The 22,606-nt window shown below is 37.2% G+C and overlaps 1 protein-coding gene across 1 annotated transcript in view; it reads left to right on the top strand.

The window, feature by feature from the left end:
• SPAG17 (sperm associated antigen 17) overlaps positions 1-22,606 on the top strand; it is a 230,426-nt gene that overhangs the window by 126,410 nt on the left and 81,410 nt on the right. Inside the window, exons 18-24 of the mRNA XM_061119929.1 lie at positions 286-440; positions 9,271-9,452; positions 11,006-11,103; positions 14,323-14,562; positions 16,002-16,113; positions 18,520-18,678; positions 20,002-20,115. Of these exons, the coding sequence (XP_060975912.1) occupies positions 286-440; positions 9,271-9,452; positions 11,006-11,103; positions 14,323-14,562; positions 16,002-16,113; positions 18,520-18,678; positions 20,002-20,115 (1,060 nt within the window). The remainder of the gene's footprint in view (positions 1-285; positions 441-9,270; positions 9,453-11,005; positions 11,104-14,322; positions 14,563-16,001; positions 16,114-18,519; positions 18,679-20,001; positions 20,116-22,606) is intronic.

The raw sequence follows: 22,606 nt of genomic DNA on the forward strand, positions 1-22,606 counted from the left end.
AGCTTAAAATGAGGATATGGAAAGTGTTAAATGACTCCTAGACTTTATTATCTCCCAACATTAATGAAAAAGACTTGAACAAATACGTCTGTGCTTGGAGCCTAGGATTTGGTTTTCTTACAAGAGTTACTAAAATGCTCCTGAAAATATCTGCCGTCTCTGCTCTCACTTGACCAGCATCATGGAAATACAGGGAGAAAGAGGAGGAAGCAGAGAAAGGCCCTAGCCGGAGGCCCTGCTCTCGGGGAAAAAAAGACAAAACAACACATTCGTTTTGATTTTCAGGTTCTTCAAGAAGCCGATCAGCAATACAGGTGTATTGATTCTTATTACCATACACAAGATAACTCTTTACTGTTGGTCTTTCATAACCCGATGAATTTACAACGTCTGCATCATGAATACTGGAACGTTGGCCTTCACTCTAATGTTGGATTCAGGTAACCAATTTAGATGGTCTAGTTAGTTATCTTAGTTGGCGTGTTACTTGGGTTTTAGTTCCTTAGCCTAAGCTGAGTGGTTCAACCCAATAAAAACATTTGTGCGGTACCGCAGATTCAGTGAAGGTCACCAAGTTGAATGCTATGTGCCAGGCACTGTGATAGGTGCTGAAACTATACACTGAAGAAGACAGATGTCATTCCTGGCCCCATTGAATCTCGTGGGGATATTATTAAATTACACTTGATTCATTTAGACTCCAATATAACAGCCTCTGAAAGGTTTAAAGTAGGAACTACAAAACATGGCATTCCATATGCAGGTTTTGGGTAACTCCACTTGATCTAGGGTAACTGAACGACACATGCCCTCGGGTCCCCAGCAAACTGAGACCTCTAGGAATCAGTGATTTGTTTTTCCTTCCCAGCTCCTTAATTATTTCATTGCTATCTTAAAATTGTTCTCCCCTTTCTCATTAGTGATGAGAACTTTTCATTATTTTTCTGTACTGGTTAATGTATATTCAGTATTTGTTATTTACATAGAATTTAGTCCTAAGGGATACAGAGAGGATGACCATGGACCTACAGAAAATTGGAGAAATGGACTGTGTGCATACATATACACAGAAACACACACTTTAAAGTCATAAGATGATTTTTTAAAATTAGGATACACAATAGGTATGCCAAGCTAATGTATTAAACTGTGCTTTCCTTTGTTTTGTTTTTCATTGACAGTAATTACGCTTTTCATTTCTTTGTTGACTAAGACTTCAGTACAACTTTGAGAACATTGTTGTCTTATTCTAGGTTTTGAATATTCATCTATTAAGTATTTTTTCGGTTTTTTTGCCATAGGTAAATGCTCCTTATTAGGTTAGAAAATTTTCTTATGTTGCTAGTTTGCTCTAGGTGCTTAATTATAAATGACTATTAAATAATATCAAATGATTTTTCTGCATCGATTTAGGTGTTCTCTTTTTTCCTTTAATCTGTTAAAGCGTGAAATTTTATTAATAGATATTCTGATGTTCAAACTTACATTCCTGTGAAAATCCAATTTGTCCATTATGTTATCTTGTTTATATATTGCTGCTTTTGGTTTGCTAATATATTACTTAGAATATGTCCATCTGTATTCATGGGTAAGACTCAGCTATAATTTATCCCATCTTTAAATGTTCTTGTCTGGCTTGAGATTGAGATTTTTATCAGCCTCATAAATTAATGGGCGGATATTCTCCCTTTTTATCTCTATTTTTTTTATTTTATAAAAGAATTTATGTAAGACTAATATATATATATTCCTTTGGCATTTGGTAAAACTTGCAAATAAGAACATCTGGACCTGGGAAGATGTTTAATTACTGATTTAACCTCTGTCATGATTATTAGACTCTGAGTTTGCTATGTATTTTTTAACTAGATTTGATAATATGTATTTCTCTAGGAATTTGACCATTTTACCTGTTTTCAAAATTATTGCATAAAGTGGATTACAATATGCTCTTGGCTTTTTGTGTTACACATATCTGTTTTAATTCCTAATGCTTTTAAACTGTGATTTCTCTATTTTTCTGGACTAGTCTTGCCAAAGGTTTGCCAATTTTGTTAATTTTTTTTAAAGCAACTATTACATTTGATCCTTTCTCCTTTTTATTTTTTAAAATTATGCTCTCATCTTTATTATTTTTTATTTTCTCTCAATTTCTTTGGATTATTCCAATGTCCTTTAACTTTTCAAATTAGAATTTTATCTCAAGATTTTGAGTTATTTTTGTGGCTTTACAAGTATTTAAGGCAAAAATTTCTTTTTAAATACCACCTTAGCACTACAAAATATCTGATTGATGGAATTTTATTGTTGTTCATTTTTTTGAACACATCATTCCTTTTTTATTGCATTATAGCTGATTTACTATGATATTAGTTCCAAGTGTACAACATTGTGATTCAATATTTTTATAGATTATACTACATTGAAAGTATTGTAAAATATTGGCTACATTTTCCTGTGCTATACAATGTATCCCTGTAGTTTATTTTATACCTAGTAGTTTGTGCCTCTTTACCCCTATTCTTTATTTTAGTATATGTGCTGCCGAAGCGAGCACTTTACCCCTATTCTTATCTTGCCTCTTTCTCCTTCTCTCTCCTAACTGGTAACCACTAGTTTGTTTTCTGTGTCTGCAAGTCTGTTTTGGTTTTGTTATATTCATTCATTTGCTTTATTTTTTAAATTCCACAAATAGGTGATAACAAACAGTATTTGTCTTTCTCTGTATGACCTATTTGACTAAACATAGTAGGTCCATCCATGTTGCTGCAAATGGCATAATTCCATTCTCTTTAATGGCTGAGTAGTGTTCCATTATGTATATGTACCACATCTTATCTCTTCATCTGTTGATAGACACTTAGGTTGCTTTCATATCTTGACTATTTTGAACAATGCTGCTATATCATTCATTTCTCACTTCTATCATTCTTATTTGACCCATGGATTGCATAGAAATGTGTGTTTTTATTTTAAACATTTGACTGAGTTACATTTTTATTATAGTTTATAATTTCAAAAGTAGCAGTCAGACAACATGTTCTATAGAATATTGATGCTATGAAATTTGTTGATCCACTTTGTTGCTTAATATGTGGTCAGTTGTTATAAATACTCCAAGTTTGTGTGTTAAGGAAGTATATTCTTCAGTTTTTGAATACAGGTGTGTATTTCTTAATCTTCACTTCTTTCTGATTTTTAAAAACTTGGTCAATCAACTAGTGAGAAATGATTTAAAAAAAAAACTCAATGTGTGATGGAACTTGTAGATTTCTTCCTATAAATTTGTCAGTTTTTGACTTCATGTCTGTTAAGATTGACACCACCCTTATGATGACACCATCCTTATGGCAGAAAGTGAAGAAGAACTAAAGATCCTCTTGATGAAAGTGAAAGAAGACAGTGAAAAGGTTGGCTTAAAACTTAACATTCAAAAAACTAAGATCATGGCATCCAGTCCTACCACTTCATGGCACATAGATGGGGAAACAAGGGAAACGGTGACAAACTTTGTTTTCTTGGGCTCCAAAATCATTGCAGCTGGTGACTACAACCATGAAATTAAAAGACACTTGCTCCTTGGAAGAAAAGCTATGACTAACCTAGACAGCATATTAAAAAACAGAGACATTACTTTGCCGACAAAGGTCCATCTAGTCAAAGCTATGGTTTTTCCAGTGGTCATGTGTGGAGGTGAGAGTTGGACCATAAAGAACACTGAGTGCCAAAGAACTGATGTTTTTGAACTGTGGTGTTGGAGAAGACTCTTGAGAGTCCCTTGGGCTGCATGGCGATCCTGAAGCTGAAACTCCAATACTTTGAACATCTGATGTGAAGAACTGACGCCTTAGAAAAGACCCTGATGCTGGGAAAGATTGAAGGCGGGAGGAGAAGGGGACAACAGAAGATGAGGTGGTTGGATGGCATCACCAACTTTTACATGAGTTTGAGCAGGCTCTGGGGGTTGGTGATGGACAGGGAAGCCTGGTGTCCTACAGTTCATGGGGTCACAAAGAGTAGACATGACTAACTGACTGAACTGAACTGATGTTGAGATTATGTTAATAAGCAAAACAAGAATTGAGTTGTTTTCCTGATTAAGCTTTTATCAATATGCAATGTCTTTATCTCTAGGATTGCTCTTTGCTTTCAAGGTTATATTGTCCAATATTGATATATCTGTACAGACTTTATCACATGTATCTTGTCTGATAGTGATAAACTTTACAAGCCTCTTTTATATTTTATCTTGTATACCCTTTACTATCCATTTACCTCTTGCAAAATATATATATATAGCCAAATTTTAAAAATTCATCTGACAATATTAACCTCTTGAGAACCTAGTTCATATATTTGGATTAATTTCAACCATTTAATTTTGTCCTTTTATTTGCCCTTTTATTCAGAAGTTTCTTTATTTCTCCTTATTTAGTTTGAATTAATTTCATTTTTATTACTACTACGAGAATGACAGTTATATACTATATCTCAACTCATTCTTCAGAAATTGTGATATACACTTTTAAATTTACAAAGTCATCAGCACCTCATGTTGTTCAGTCACTCAGTCGTGCCCGACTCTTTGGGATCCCACGGATTGCAGCGCTCTAAGCTTCTCTGTCCTTCAGTGTCTCCTGGAGTTTGCTCAAATTCATGTCCACTGAGTCAGTGATGCTGTCTAACCTTCTCATCCTCTGCTGCCCACTTCTCCTTTTGTCTTCAATCTTTCCCAGCATTGGGGTCTTTTCCCAGCATTGGGGTCTTTTCCAATGAGTCGGGTCTTCACATCAAGTGGCCAACTATTGGAGTTTCAACATCAGTCCTTGAAATGAATATTCAGGATTGATTTCCTTTAGGATCGACTGCTTTCATCTCCTGCAGAAGACCGTGCCTTTACCTTCCTACCAAATAATACAAGCACAATAGAGTGTTTTAATTTCTTATCCCCATTCCACATTTTCTATTATTGTAGGACACTTTAATTCTACCTTAATGTTTTTACCCCACAACATAATAACATTATTGTTTTCATATCCAGTGTTTATAAATTAATATATGCTTACTATTTTATTTTGCCTTCTTCCTAAGAGCTTTAAAAGTCCATATAGTGAGGATCTTTGATAGTAAAATAAGTTTTGTTTATTGCAAATATCTTCACTTTAGCCTTGTTCATGAAAGATAATTTTGCTAAGGATATAGTTCTTGATTGACATGTAAATTCTAAGCACTTTAAAGAAAATTATCCCATTGTCTTCTGAATGCCTTTGAAGTTATTAAGATGTAAACATCATTCTTAATAAGAAATGTTACAAGCATGCTCTATAAAATTAGAAACAAAATAGAGGTAACTCCCATGACCAATTCTAAGCAACATTTAATGAAGAGCTGAATCAGAAAAATTACTAAAAGTATCTTTAAAGTATAGGAATCCAAAAGGAAACTGTCATTATTGGCAGCTGAGGTTATTAGCTACACAGGAATATCCCAAACAATCTATCTAAAAATGTGAATTAATGGGAGAAATTACCTGATGATCAGCCCTGAATATTCATTCAGCAACCCTGATGCTGAAGCTCCAACACTTTGGTCTCCTGATGCAAACAGCCAATTCCTTAGAAAAGACCCTGATGCCGGGAAAGATTGAAGGCAAAAGGAGAAGGGAGCAGCAGAGGATGAGATGGTTGGATGGCATCACGGACTCAATGGGCGTGAATTTGAGCAAACTCAGGGAGATAGTGGAGGGCAGAGGAACCTGGCATGCTGCAGCATGACCCCAAGTCAGTCCATGGGGTCACAGAGAGTTGGACACAACTTAGCAACTGGATAACAACAGCAATGTATCCTCTAACTGCATTTTTTTGCACTACAAGAAATTGTTAGAAAATGTGATGTTTAAAAAAGGAAAAAATACCATTGACAACAGAAACAAAAACTAGAATACCCACAAAAGCCAAACCTAGGGTTGGTTGTTTATACTCATACTTTGACCAAAGAAAATCATTCTTTTTCCATTCCCCTCCCAAGTGAAAATGTTAGATATACTTGGCTTCAGATATTACAAATTAAATAATAAAACCCAACATATTGATTTTTACATACATTTTATACCTTAACAAAATGATACGTTTTATTTGCAATTTTTCTCTTTCAGTAACCTATTTTATGACATGTTCTGTAATTTACTTCTCAAGTGATGTTTATATTATTCTCCCAAGTGTGTAAACTATATCATTTAGAGATGTATCAGTGTTATACTAGCCTTATGGATAACACTGACAATTATGTGTATTTTTTATGACCTGATTCTCCAAGATAATTGTGGATTCAAGTTAACAACCAGAATCACATGGTAAGTAGAATTTAATCCAATTCTGTGTTTACTTAGCTTTCTCAAGAACCCAGGGCAGGAGATACAGCATGACCCCATCTTCATCTCATCAGGGGGCTCAGCAGCTACCCCAAGGCACCACTCCTTTTGCTTCCCTCCCCCACACTGGTTGCATGTACCTGCTGAAATGAGCATCAAGGTACTGTGTCGCCTCCCTTCACCTGAGAAGCCACAGCCTACACTCCACTCCCATTTGTCTCATTAAGGTGTGAGCCCACAGTTCTGAGGATTCACAGCCACCAGAGAAGTCTATGAACAACCTAGACTGCATATTAAAAAGCAAAGGCATTACTTTGCTGAAAAAGGTACGTATAGTCAAAGCTATGGTTTTTTCTAGTAGTCATGTATGGATGGAGAGTTGGACCATAAAGAAAGCTGAATGCTGAAGAATCAATGCTTTTGAACTGTGGTGTTGGAGAGGACTCTTGAGAGTCCCTTGAACTGAAAGATTAAGCCAGTCAGTCCTAAAGGAAATCAGTCCTGAATATTCATTGGAAGGAATGATGCTGAAGCTGAAATACTAACACTTTGGCCACCTGATTTAAAGAACTGACTCATTAGAAAAGACCCTGATGCAGGTAAAGATTGAAGGCAGGAGGAGAAGGGGACACAGGATGAGATGGTTGGATGGCATCACCAACTCAATGGACTTGAGTTTGAGCAAGCTCTGGAAGATGGTGAGGGACAGGGAGGCCTGGCATGCTGCAGTCCTTGAGGTTGCAAAGAGTTGGACATGACTGAACAACTGAAGAACAATAACATTACTAAATCCAAGTAAGCAGTAAGATGCTGTCAGTTCAGTTCAGTTCAGTCACTCAGTCATGTCCAACTCTTTGCAACCCAAGGACTGCAACACGCCAGGCTTCTCTGTGCATCACCAACTCCCAGAGTTTACTCAAATTTATGTCCATTGAGTCAGTGATGCCATCCAACCATCTCATCCTCTGTCATCCCCTTCTCCTCCCGCCTTCAATCTTTCTCAGCATCAGGTCTTTTCAAATGAGTCAGCTCTTTGCATCAGGTGGCCAAAGTATTGGAGTTTCAGCTTCAGCATCTGTCCTTCCAATGAATATTCAGGACTGATTTCCTTTAGGTTTGACTGGTTAGATCTCCGTGCAGTCCAAGGGACTCTCACGAGTCTTCTCTAACACCACAGTTCAGAAGCATCAGTTCTTCAGGGCTCAGATTTCTTTATAGTCCAACTGTCACATCCATACATGACTACGGGAAAAACCATAGCTTTGACTAGGTGGAACTTTGTTGGCAAAGTAATGTGTCTGCTTTTTAACATGCCATCTAGATTGGTCATAACTTTCCTTCCAAGGAGTAAGCATCTTTTAATTTCATGGCTGCAGTCACCGTCTGCAGTGATTTTAGAGCCCAAGAAAATAAAGTCTGTCATTGTTTCCATTGTTTCTCCATCTATTTGCCATGAAGTGATGGGACCAGATGCCATGATCTTACGTTTCTGAATGTTGAGTTTTAAGCCAACTTTTTCACTCTCCCCTTTCACTTTCATCGAGAGGCTCTTCAGTTTCTCTTCACTTTCTGCCATAAGGGTGGTGTTATCTGCATATCTGAGGTATATTTCTCCTGGCAGTCTTGATTCCAGCTTGTGCTTCATCCAGCCTGGCATTTCATATGATGTACTCTGTATGTAAGTTAAATATGCAGGATGACAATACATAACCTTTACATACTCCTTTCCTGATTTGGAATCGGTCTGTTGTTCCATGTTCGGTTCTAACTGTTGCTTCTTGACCTGCCTACAGATTTCTCAAGAGGCAGGTCAGATGGTCTAGTATTCCCATCTCTTTAAGAATTTTCTACAGTTGTTGTGATCGACACAGTCAAAGGTTTTGGCATAGTCAATAAAGCAGAAGTAGATGTTTTTCTGGAACTCTCTCACTTTTTCAGTGATCCAACTGATGTTGACAATTTGATCTCTGGTTCCCATACCTTTTCTAAATCCAGCTTGAACATCTCAAAGTTCACGGTTCACATACTGATGAAGCCTGGCTTGGAGAATTTTGAGCATTACTTTGCTAGCATGTGAGATAAGTGCAATTGTGCAGTAGTTTGAGCATTCTTTGGTATTGCCTTTCTTTGGGATTGGAACGAAAACTGACTTTTTCCAGGTCAGTAAGATGCTGACATATACATAAATGCACAAGCAGCTTAGGGTATAGTATTTAGGATGTAGGTATTCACAAGTCTGATAAGTTTATAGCAAGACTACAGTGTTTCAACTAATCCAGTGAGTCAGTTAGCTGGTGGTCAATTCAGATGGTATCTACTGTGCTACAAAATTGCCCTATAAAGACATTTTACCATATTACTCTGTAATTAACAGTGCTAAGAATGACTGTTTCTCCAAGTTGTCATCAACTTTGGTATTATCAAGCATTAATCTTTGGTTTGGATGGAAATATCTAATTTTTAATTTTGTAGGTCTTTAATCATGAAAGAAGTTGAAAATTTTTCATATGTTCATTGAATATTTATAAAGACGACTTTGTACAAAATATATTCTAGCATATATCTTATATTATGTTTGTTACATGGGCAGTTTAGAATCAGTTAATTTTTGAAAAGTTCATTTGCACAATCAGTATCTTATGCACTTGTTGACTTTGAAGTGAAGTGTCATTTGCTCAGTCATGTCTGACTCTTTACGACCCCATGGACTGTAGCCCACCAGGCTTCTCTGTCAGTGGGATTCTCCAGGCAAGAATACAGGGGTGGATCACCATTCCCTTTTCCAGAGGATCTTCCTGACCCAGGGATTGAACCTGGGTCTCCTGAATTACAGGCAAATTGTTTGCCATTTGAGCTGCCTATTAACTCAGTTGTCACCTGCTGATCTTTTCCTTTTTTAGAAATTATTTGGAACTTGTTGCAAAATCCATTCAAGATTGGATCATAAAAGAAGAAGCTCTATATCAGGAAACTAAAATGTCTGATGAAATCAATAAAACCAAGTATGAGCTGGAAATAAAATCTTCTGTTGGTATCAAAGTTTCTTCTACTAGCAAAATTTTTTCTATTAAAAAATCTAAAAGTAAGTAACCAATTTAACTTATATATAAAGTCCCAAGACATTCTGCTGTTTACTAATTAAATCAAGTCTGTGACTATTTCAGGATTAAAGAGTTGTCCACAACATTTCTGTGACTCTTCACTTTCCCTATAAAGTAGAATAGCTGCTTTCTAAATATAATCAGAATATTTGTCTTATATTGATTCAATACTTGTCTTATATTGACCCCACTTCCTGCCAGATTTGATAGATTCAATCTGTTCAAATTAAATGTGATGTTAGGGAAATGCCAGATGTCTTTATTTTGGTGGGCTTGATAGATTCGCCTGTCTAAGGTTTGTTGGCAATATATGAGGTAAATTCAGATACAGTATGTCTCTGTAAGAATAATTATGGCTTCCAAAGAGAAAATAAAACAAGACCTTCCTTATAAGAATAACAGAAGAGTCCTGAGACTAACTGGGGGGTTAGAATAACAAATGAAGGGAAAATGAATTCTTGGGGGCCTATGGCATGGATTAGATGGGATATTGCATCAATATACATTTTTGTTTTTGTTGTCTATTTTCATTGTTTTGATGCTGCAAGCAGAGAGAAGAAGCTGACAAAAAGAAAAAGGATACTTGATCGATGAGTGAAATGTTGATGTAATTCATCTAGAAAATAAAGATATTTTACTGGGTTCAGACAAAGGGAATGAACTCTGTGTAATTACTATTCATTATTTCTAGTAACTAAGTTGAGAGTGATTTCCTATAAAGAAACAAAACTATATAATTTCCTAAGTTTTTGCAACCTCTATAAACTACCAGGGGAATTTGTGCTTGGCTTGATTCTAAGATAAAACTTGGCAAACCAAGTCAACAATTCACCTTTCACCAAAATGGTTCCATAATCTATCCATCGCTTTGGCCTTGCTCCAGGTGGGGCAGCACAGGACAGCACTAAGTAATTAGAATACTTGATGGGACCACATAAAGCAGGTAGGGCTGCCCTTACAGTTGTATCGAGGTCATGCTTATCTGCTAGTACCAAGGATTGTGGGTTGACTGCCTGTTCTTTATTCTGCTTCTGAGCTCAATAATTATCTGGGTGTCTGTGGACCAAATTCAGAAAATGGTCGATTTGAAATCAGAGTTGGAATGCACCTGGTAGGTATTACATTCCGTCTGAGGCCTCTCAAGTTAGGACAGATGTAAATCTTCACCACAAAATAGCTATAATGGCAAGAGGAGGGCTTCGGTATGGAAGGAAAAGATAAATTTGTCCTCTGTGGTTTTAAGGGGTTCAATTAGGATTAATTAGATTAAAACTCTAGTGAAAGTCCAACTCAATAAAAGCTTCAAAATCTCAACACATTGAGAATGGAATGCACTGCCTCTACTAATGGTGAGTTGTTCATCCCTAAAAGAGTTCATTTCTACTTCAGATGTCCACTCTAGAGATGACCACCCCCCCAAAAAAAATAAAAAGAATTCAGATATAAGTGAATAGGGCTCTCCTACAATTCAGATGTTTGGTCCTTCTATGAAAATTAGAGTTTTACAAAGAAGTTTAATTTTCTCTGGTTATAGGTAACAAAGGAATGAACAAAACAGAAATATCAGATCAAGAAAAAGACAAAGAAAAAGAGAAGGAAAAGATTCATTTTGTTTTAGAAGGCTCTCTCAAGGTAACCCAAAGAAAGACAAATGACACTGACAAGGTTACAGGTTCAAAATTATTTTGTGCTAGAGCATTTGTGTAGTATCACAGGAAATGATCTTTTTGCTAAACTCTCAGATAATTGAATCTTCAATGAAATAACAGTCTCTCCACCAAGCTCACTCCTCCACCAGATGATAAACCTTTAGGGAACTCTGCCAAAGTCCAGAGCAGTGCCCCTTGTTCATAGTTGGTATACTCGCTGCTCCTGCTGCAGTGGTTTGTTTTTGTTTGCATTTTTACTGGGATTTTTAATTACAAAAGTAATACATGCTTTTACAAGAAATCTTAACTTAACCTGGCAGGCCTAAGCTCCTGAAATCAGAAATAGTAAAAGTTTGGTTTGTTCTGTGCTCATACAAGCATGAATGCACAAATGTAAAGAAAGTTTTCATGTTTGGTTTTGGCTTAGATTTGATATATATATATTTTTTTTAACTCTGCCACATACTTTTTTCTCTTATCAATACATCCTGAACATCACTTCCAGACAGTATTGAGAGATCTAACTTATCTTCATAGCATTATATTAGTCTATGATTTGGATGTACCTTAATTTATAAAACAATTTCCTTATTAATAAATGCCAATTTTTTAATATACAGAAACACTCAACTTTTATGTAGTCAAATCAATCATTTTTGGCCAAAATTTAGAAGACACTGCCAGATTTTGGCAAGGATGTGAAGTAAAGCAAATTCTCCTCTACTGCTGAAGTATAAGTTGGTACTTTCACTTTGGAAAATTGGGTATAACTACTAAAGTTAGGCATATGATTTCTCTTTAACCTAATAATTTCACTCCTAAGTATATACCTGATAAACTGATGCTTGCATGGGTGCACCAAGACATACGGACACAATTGTTCTTGCAGTGTTGTTTTTAACTCTCCCAAACTGGGAACAATTGAAATATCCATCAATAGAAAGTCTAGAATGGTTTACTCATGTGATGAAATACTATGCAGCTATGGAAATGGCCTATAGCTTACAGAAATATGTATGAATCTCACAAACATCATATTAAGAAAAAGATGAGAAAGTTAAAAGACTATATATTGATACATTATATAAGATTTCATTTATAGAAAGTTTTAAATGGCAAAGCTAAAAACTAATGTATTAAAAACTAGGATGATGGTTGCCTTTGGGGCAGTTCAGGTGGGCAGTAGTTGAGGAGAAGAATGAAGGGGGCTTCTGGGGAGCTAGAGATCGTCTATTTCTTGGCCTGGTGGTACTTTTACGGGAGTGCTTACATGCATGCGTCAGTTGCTCTGTCATGTCTGACTCTCTGTGACCCCATGGACTGTAGCCTGCCAGGCTCCTCTGTTCATGGAATTTTTCAGGCAAGAATACTGGAGTGGGTTGCCATTTTCATCCTCCAGGGGATCTTTCTGACCCAGGGATCAAACCTGCATCTTCTGTGTCTCCTGCATTGCAGGCAGATTCTTTATCTGCTAAGCCATCAGGGAAGCCCACAGTAGTGCTTACTTGGTGGTAATTCATTCAGATGTTCACTTAGAATTTGTGCTCTTTTTGAATGTATGCTATAGCTTCTCAAAAAAAAAGAAGTTTTTAAAATATCTGTTATTTTTTTAAATGTTTTTAGGACTTCTATGCTTTTGATTCCATCAGGTTGATTCTACCCTGAGTTTATGTTAATTTTCATGCACTCTTAGAATATTTTCATAGATATGCTTTTCATATTCAGAGATCATTAGAAATGATCTGAAATATATTTTTGTAGTGTAATGTAAGTGTCTTAGTTTTTCTTTGCCCAGATGGACTGTCATTTTACTAGTACCATTTGATTAAATGTAATATTAATCACCATCCCTTAAACTAAATTGGAATGTTGATATGTCACGTATTAGGTACCCATTTTTTAATCTGTTTTTAAAAATCCCTATAAAATGATAAAAGACATATTCTAAGCTCTTCTGAACACCGGAGTGTTTAGTGTTTGTGTCCTTTGAAATTCATATGCTGAAAATCTAATCCCAATGTGAAGGTATTTTAATCCATTTTTGAATGCTGAATTCTGTTTCAGTCACCCACTTGTTTATCCCTAGACAAGTACCATACTATTTTAATTCATTAGCTTTGTTGTAAGCTTATATGTTGGGTAGGCAGGAGCTGATTTCCTCATCTCCATCAGTGTGCAATTACCTTCAAAATGTTGTTGGTTAATATTGGAGAGCCTCCCTGGCTTCTTGGTATTAATGGTAAAGATAAATTACGTGGCAAAATATATGTTTGCTACTTATACTAAATTTTAAAGTACCTGTTGGTATTGAAACTATTATCTCTTGGGGCTTTTTCCTTTATTTAGGAGATACATTGAATTATGGAGATTGATTTAACAGTATGAATAACCTTTGCATTTCTAAAACAAACTTCCCTTCAGTATTTCCTAAAGTTTAGTCCTTATCCTATGAAACCACATATGCCATAATTGCTTAAGTATCTCTGAAACAGGAGAGAGTTAAAATATATATGTTTTTGTTCCATCCTAACTGATCTTTGGGAGTAGAACCTAGGAATTTTAATTTTTAGTAAGCTCCTGAGTCCATCTTTATGTACATTATTGATGAAAATTATAACACAGTTTTTCTTGGCATATTATTATTTTAATAAACAACTAGATTTGATCTGATAGTATTTTATCTAAAATTTTTGTGTCTAAGACGATTGAAATTATAGGCTTTTATATTGTTTTTAACAAGCATCATTATTAAGGTTATGTTGGCTTTTTAAATTTAGTTGATACATAGTATTATATGTTATATTACAATGATGATTTAATACCTTACCATTTTTGAAATACATTATGCTAGGAATGTTTCTTTGAACATCTAGTCTACCATATTGCTGATTATTTAGAACCTAAATTGGGGATTTGACTCATGTGGAAAATACAGGAGGCAGGGAAACCAGCTAAGAAGCTGATGCAGTAGTTCAGGTTAAAGATAAAAAGAGACCTGAAGTTTAAAAAAAAAAACTGCAACAGAGGTGAGTGAAGAAGCTGCAGTGAGAGACTCAAGGATTGTACGACGGTCTCTAATTCAGTATTTTGATCCATCAGAGACATAGCTTATAAAAAATCATGTAAAATGTTCTCCAAAGTGAACCTGAATGGGGTCAGATTTGTTTCAAAATCCGGTTAAATGTTTTAAATGTGTTTACAGGCCTGGAAAGAAGAACAAGATCGGTTAGCTGAAGAGGAACGCTTAAAGGAAGAAAAAAAAGCAGAAAAGAAGAGTAAGGAGGCTGGTAAAAAGAAAGGCAAGGAAAAACCAGAAAAAGAAGATAGTAAGGTTTTCAAGAAAAAATCTTTTATAAAGGAGAAATCGAAAGAAGAGCAAATGAAGGTCCCTGAAATAACAGAGGCGCCCCTCCAGGAACCAGAACCTGAGATAGTTTACCCGGTAGAATCAATTTTCTAAAAAGCCCCTTTGGGTTATACCTAGTTGTTTGGGGAAAAACTCAGCTTAGGTGGAAACAAGGTTTTCAGTCTTCACTGCTGTCAGAGAGGCCTTGGGGTTTCTGCCAGTATGGGTGATCTCACACCTGCAGTCCACCCTCTGATAGCTGGAACCTTCTTTGCAGCCAGTTGGCAAGACAGCAACACCCTCAGGCCAGTTTTTATGGAGTGCCTTGAAGCTAGGTTTCTAGATGGGATTTTGGCACAAAAGCATTCATTTAGGTATAGGTAAATAAGCAACTGTGACAGGTCAAAATGTTACCAAGCCGAACTTGGGTCCACTTACCCTCACACAGTAAAGCCAATCTACTGATACCAGGTTGTTGTGAAGGAAAGTGCAGCATTTATTGCAGGGCGCCAAGCAGAGAGTCCTGGACAGCCAGTGCTCAAAGCAGCTGACTCCCCAGTGGGTTTCAGGAAAGCAGATATAAAGGCCAAGTGAGGGAGGGGAGTCCCAGGCTACATGATCAGCTGTGCACAATTCTCTAGTTGATGGTGAGGTAATAGGTCTCAGGGGTAACAGAGTCACAGGGATAAACATTATCAATCCTTAGATATCAACAGGTCTGGGGGCTACTGTGCTTATTGTCATCAAGTAGTTAGTTTCTTAAATTTAGTGGGAGTTTTAGCATCTATAAAACAACTCCGGAAATGTGCACAAGGTACTATTATCGAGTTATTTAGAGGAGCTAACGCAGAGGATATGAGGGAGGTAGTCTCTCCTGTGAAGGCCCCGTAGGGTCCTGAGGACACAGAGGTTGGTTTTTATCTGACTTAGGTGACTGAACTTGCTGAGGACATTGGGTTGTCTCTCTGTAGGCACCCCATTTCTTGCCTGTAGCTTTTATAAAACCTTTCCTTTTCCAGTCTCCCCCTCAAGCAGTTTTATGAGAAAAACATAATGGCCAAAAACGAGGGGAAAAGTAATAGTCCTCGTCCTTTATAGTTACTACTCTGAGCCAGTGGTTCTGAAGCTTTAGCATGTAATCAGTGTCACTTGGAGCTGTATTAGCCACACAGTTAGAAAAGTCTTTAACACATGACCTTCTCAAGTGTAAAGTTATTAATATCCCTCAATATATCAGTTTGCTTTAAACAGAAAGTTAATAGCCAATGAAAGAAATTGATTTCTCTTCCTATGGTATTATAAAGATAACCCAATGAACAGAGTTTAAAATCATGAGCCTCCTTTAATTCTGCTTGTTATTGTAAGACCACAGAAGGTGCCAAAGATAAGATGGACCCTGGCCTCTGAGTCTAAAAAGTGATAGACAAATCCTTTAGCAAAAATAAGGCTTATGACAACTTGAACTGGCTCACACGGATGACCTAATCTTTGTCAATGGCTGTTCCACATCCAAAGCATGATGTTTTCTCTTCTAGTTTCATGGATACAACATGGGAGAAATACCCGTGCAAATCTCGGGAACAAATTATTATCTGTATCCTTCTGATGGAGGGCAGATTGAAGTAGAAAAGACAACATTTGAACAAGGTACCATTTGACAGAAGCTGGTTAATGGCTTGGAAGATATTAGCCCATTTCAGATCACTGTGGGGCCTTGTCCTCCTGAATGTGATGGGTGAGAGTAGTGATGTGCCCCCAGTAGCTCATTTACGTACCATGTTCGCCATCTTCAGACTTCACTCTCTTCTGTTTTAATAACCTCTGCAAGGCACAGGCCACCTCGAGGTTAGCTGAACATACTAAGACAAACATTCCATGATATGACATACTGCTATAGGATTGGAAAATAAGAGTAACTGCAATAAACAAATCATTACTTAATACTGTTAATTACAACAGACAGTATTATGTCAGAAACCAAGCACATACTGTAAATTTAGAGCAAATCCTGGTTAGGTCTTCTGGAGCACAGAGCTTGGGGCCCTGCCTCTGATATCCAGTTATTTTAGCTACCGAGCAATTGCCTCTGGATTCAGAAGTCATTAGGTGGGAGGGGATCTTGGAGGTGAACTGAGGCAGACCCATTCTGGAAAAAGGACATGCATTGTTCCCCCCAAGGGAAGAGCAGATCTGGGCTCTAGGAAACTTATCAAGGATATCTCATAGAGCTTCTCTTTTTACTGTGCTTTAAAGATTTCTTAGGATGGGTTTGAGAACCTGGGCTTTATTTGAACAACTTATCATCTTGTAGGGAGCAGTGGTCGCTGAGGGCTGGGAAGACTCGGTGAGGAGGGAATGTGAGCAGGATCCTGTTTAATGTCCACAAGATTATGCAACCCAACAAGGGCTACCAGGGCTGCTCCCACCTACACTCTGCCTATGACACCAGCCACCCCTTCTCACTTCCTACCCTTCCTCCATCTGCCATCCCTCTCTTAGTTTTCCTTCTCCTCCCTTCCTTCCTTCCTTGTCATCAAATGACCATAATTTAATGAGGAAATCATTACAAGAGGCAGAATGCTATTCCCTATGTGGAATCATGGCTCAAGCATCATTAGGTAGTAATTGCCACATCAAACAAAAGATCATACTAATGATTTTTAAAATAAAAAGGCCTGCAAGTTATTCAAATTATTTAAAGAATGGTTGTGGTACAACTTGTATCAAATGCCAGACTTTTTACTATATAAAGTTTGTTTATTTAAAACATGAAAGGGATTTTTATTATAGATGTTGTTGTTTAGTTGCTAAGTCATGTCCAGCTCTTGCGACCCCGTGGGTTGTAGCCGACCAGGCTCCTCTGTCCATGGGATTTCCCAAGCAAGAATACTAGAGTGGGTTGCCATTTCCTTCTCTCATTAATAGATTGATATACATGTGTATTTATATTACCATAAGTTTCAGTATTTAGTGTTTTGAATATCATCCCTGGGTGTAGGGTATAATTAGTGATAAAGATGAAACTCAGAATCACATAACTGAGAAGAGCACTGGACTCTAGTTTTATAATGCTATGTTCTGTTCTCAGTAACTATTCTTCACTCATCAATATTTTCATATGCATATAATGCATGGAGAGATGTGAAAGTGGGCTTCTCTGACAGCTCAGTTAGTGAAGAATCCTCCTGCAACGCAGGAGACCCTGGTTCAATTCCTGGTTTGGAAAGATCTGCTGGAGAAGGGATAGGCTACCCACTCCAGTATTCTTGGGCTTCCCTTGTGGCTCAGCTGGTAAAGAATCTGCCTGCAATGCGGGAGACCTGAGTTCAATACCTGGGAGAAGGGATAGGCTACCCTCTCCAGTATTCTGGCCTGGAGAACTCCATGGACTGCTTAATGTATATAAGTTTCAGATAGTTCATATGCTATCTGAAAGTGTACTATTTTCATCTTAATCAACTTTGAGAGATGATCATTCAATGAAAGTTGAAAAGCCTGGGTGAAAAAAAAGAAAAAAGCTGAAAGAGGAGAGAAAGAATGAGTCAAGACACTGGAAGAAAGAATATGTTGTTTGGGAAATTCTTATGTGTTCTTAACAACAACTACTGTAACTAAAATTCATGCAATTCTTTGTAAACTGCAAAATCTTTTCACATTAACCCTCACACGTGATTGATCATAAAGTTGAGTATAGATGAGGAGCCTGGCGGGCTACAGTCCATAGGATTGCGAACAGTCAGACATGACTGAAGAGCGACTTAGCACACACATAACCTTAGCTCAGCCAATTTATTCTCCCTTCTCTAATTTGATTTTAGGTGTGAGTAGAAAATCTGAAAACATCTCTCTGATCCACCTGCTATTTCTTCCTGGAATCCCACATTACTTTATTCCTTTAGGTATCTTTTTATAAAAATGGTGACATCCCTAGGTATTTCCAGTCCTTGGCTTACATTCTATTATGTAAATTGGCTACATTATTTAGAAGTTTTATTACAGAGTTTAATGGGGCATCACCATTAGCCCACTTTCTATCCCATGATTCTTCCCCAGGTCCAACATTTATCAAAGTGAAAGTGAACAAGGACAAGCACAATTTTTTAATTCACTTGAGAGACCCTAGGAAAATTGTGGAACAGGAGAAAAAAGAAGGGGATTATCCTTCAGAAGATGAGAAAGAAGAAAGAGAAGGAGAGCAAAACTTTGAAGCAGGTAACAGCTGCATCTTTGTGGCAGTGTATCAGTACTTCAGTAGGTCAACCGCATCCACCTAGCAGAAACACAGGTATCCCCAGCAGGTAGCAGGTGTCGTTTTTCCAGATGATAACTGAAGTGTTCTGCTATCTTCTGTATATATGTTTTCCGTAATATAATGTGTATATATAACACATTGTATACATAACCGATCTATAGTGGGCTGCTTCCTTGGTTTTGCCTCCTCTGGAAACCCAGCTTTGATTCCAGATGACATGCAGGCTACCTTGCATGGCTATGTTTATGATTTTGCAGTATCCATCCTGGCCTGAATTTTATTTTATGCACTGTACCAAATGCAGTCTCTAGGAGTCAGGTCCTCATTAATTGACTCCTACTTGAAGGCTAGGCTTCTCTCCAATATTGATTGCAAATGATGTGGTTTTTATCTGTGCTGTTATCACTTTGTTCTCCCTGTAGTCTCAGGTTTCTCAAGTTGCAAGGACATGGAAAAAATCCTAAATTTGGCCATGAGCATCTCTACCTGCTTGTAGGTGGGAGTTCCAAATGGATGTCCATTGGTCATACACCATGAAACTTCCTGATAACACCATTTAACATCTCCAGGCGCCATTAACTGGAGAAATCAATTGCTTCTCACCCAGTGTGGGTTATACCTGCAAATGAAGATGAGTTAATTAATAAAATGCTTTGAACACAAGTTAATAATAAGTAATAAGATCAGTAACTAAATCTTGCTAACAAATTTAGTTATGGTCACAGTATTTTCTAAATTCAGGGTAAGAATACAGTGTTTGACAAGTATGAATGTACCCAAGAACTTAAAAATTAAAAAATTTTAATGGCTTTCTGTGTTTTGCCAGATATAAAAACACACGGTTTAGTATAAAAATTAGGAAATATAGGAATATTTTTAAAAGACGACAGTTGCCCATAAGTCTACCACCCCAGAAGTAACCACTATTCACAGTATATTTCTTTCTTTCTTTATCATGATGTTAAAGTGAAAGTCGCTCAGTCATGTCCGACTCTTTGTGACCCCATGAACTCTACAGTCTGTAGAATTCTCCAGGCCAGAATGCTGGAGTGGGTAGACTTTCCCTTCTCCAAGGGATAATGAGCAGTTTCCTATTCATTAAATATCCTCTACAAATAATTTTTTAATGATTTCATAATAATTCATTGATGTGTATATATATTATAATTTACTTAATCATATCCTTGTTTTAAATATATTTAGATGATTTCCACTCCTCACTGAATTTTGCTTACTTTTTTTTGATAAAACAGAAATGTCCTTGATTCAATTTTATCTTTTAGAAGAATCAAGTGAAGAGAATAAAGCTGTCAGCAAGTTTGGATCTTTTTCTGCCACCTTGGAAAATGGAATCTGCCTCTCAATAAGTTACTATGGATCAAGTGGATCAGCGCCAGGTGAATTAAACACAACAGAAAGGATAAATGTCCCGTGACCAAGGGCAGCTGCCCATCCTCCATCTGCTCACTTGTTGATAAACATGTTCTGATTTAATGCCCCTCATTTCCTGAGCAGTGGGAATATTTATGTGTGTACATATATATGTGTGTGTACACATGTATGTACACATGTAATCTTTCATACATAGAAAATAACAGTGATTTGGCATTTTAAACAGCATTTACCATATGTATAATCTCCCATATAACCACATATACATACATATAAGTTGTCTTTGTGAACTAGCCCATGAAAATCAGTCTGTTGGGTGGTGACAAAAACAGCATGATTGGCTGAGGAATCCTTTTGATTTTCTACAGAATAATATTTCTTTGAATCCTGTGTTTGTGGAACTTCTCACTGTGCCTCAGAACTTTAGTCTTAAAGGAGCCATTCACTAAACATCTTGAAGGATTTATTTACCCTACTCTCAATAAACAAATTCTCCAACTGGAAGCTATTTCCTTACAAACCGCAAAATAACCTGTCACTTTACCAAGAACCAATTAGGAGAACTTGTGGGTTCTCAGGCATTTTATAGGGATCTATCCACAAGATGTTAAAAAAAAAAAAACTTTATAAAATCAAAAGGTAAAAAAAAAATCAAAAGGTAATCCCGATGCTGTGTTTCCTTACACTATAATCTCTGTGATCAATTATCTGCCTGACCATGTAGATCCATTTCTCTAGAGACAGGATTCCTATGGATCATTAATCCACGTTTCTTACCTTGTGCCAAATATTGTAGTCCCTTAGTGAATTAAATTTGTTAGTATTTTTGCTTTTATTTGGGTTTTGACCTTGAATTTTGTATTTTGATTTATTTTTAATCCATTTGGAGAAGTCATCTGGTGCCTAGCAAATTATGTATTAAAATCCATGATCACATACAATCACTAACCACACCCCTTCTGAACAAGATTATCAATTTTTTACATTAAGATATTTACATTCTGCTCTCTATCAACTGTGCTGCTGCTATTTCTTAAGTGATTTCCTTATTCTCAATGAATCCTTAAATTAATATGTAATCTTTCCATTTAATACAGATGTTCCTTATTTTAGGTTATAGGTATTATATTTGAAAATGTTTATAGAGTAGATAAGAAGTATTGTTTTACTTCCTGTATATTTTTAAAAAGTTGAAGGCATCTGCTAAGTCACTTCAGTCGTGTCCAACTCTGTGTGATCCCATAGAGGGCAGCCCACCAGGCTCCCCCATCTCTGGGATTCTCCAGGCAAGAACACTGGAGTGGGTTGCCATTTCCTTCTCCAATGCGTGAAAGTGAAAAGTGAAAGTGAAGTCGCTCAGTCATGTCCGACTCTTAGCGACCCCATGAACCGCAGCCTCCCAGGCTCCTCCATCCATGGGATTTTCCAGGCAAGAGTACTGGAGTGGGGTGCCATTGCCTTCTCTGATCATCTTTGTAAAAAAAATACTATAAATTCCTTAAGGATGCATACAATATTAATAATATTTAAGAACATTTATCTACTAATGGCTAAACAAATTTTCAATCCAATTCTCCCATCTTATTTCAGTATGCACAGCTCTCTGGGGCTTATTCATTTTGCTTAACTGAAATTGTATGCCCACTGATGATGATACTACTTTACGCTTCCAGTTTCCTTCTCTCCCCAGGCCCTGGCAACCACCATTCTACTCTTTAGTTATGTGAATTCAGCTATTTTAGATACTTCACATAAGTGGAATCAGGCAGTGTTTGTCTTTTTGTGACTGGCTAGGGCTTCCCTGATAGCTCAGTTGGTAAAGAATCTGCCTGCAATGAAGGAGACCCTGGTTGATTCCCGGGTTGGGAAGATCCCCTGGAGAAGGAATATGTTACCCACTCCAGTATTCCTGGACTTCCCTTGTGGCTCAGCTGGTAAAAAAATCCACCCACAATGCGGGAAACCTGGGTTTGATCCCTGGGTTGGGAAGATCCCCTGGAGATAGGAAAGGCTACCCACTCCAGTATTCTGGCCTAGAGAATTCCATGGACTGTATAGTCCATGGGGTCACAAAGAGTCAGACATGACTGAGCGACTTTCACTTTATTTCACTTAGCATACTGTGCTCAAGGATCATCCACATTGTTGCACATTACAGAATGTCCTTCATTTTTAAGACTGAATAGTGTTCCATTGTAAGTATACATCACACTCGAACCATTCATCTGTCAATGGGCCTTTTGTATTATCTCCACAACTTGGCTCCCCTGTGCTTTTTGTGCCTTTCAGTTCCTTGATGATCTAAGTTATCTCTTATCTCTGACCAATTGCCCATGCTGTGCCCTTTGCTCAGAACTCTTCCTCTTGCTATATATACCACCACTTTGGACAGTGAACTTCCTCCCACTCTTCAGGACTCAGCTTACAGGTTACTTGCTCTAAGAAATGCTTCACTCGTGTGAACTGAGTCTTTGGAGGTGAGTGGAACTTGCTTAG

This window comes from Dama dama, chromosome 20, assembly GCF_033118175.1.
Source record: "Dama dama isolate Ldn47 chromosome 20, ASM3311817v1, whole genome shotgun sequence".
NCBI lineage: Eukaryota > Metazoa > Chordata > Mammalia > Artiodactyla > Cervidae > Dama > Dama dama.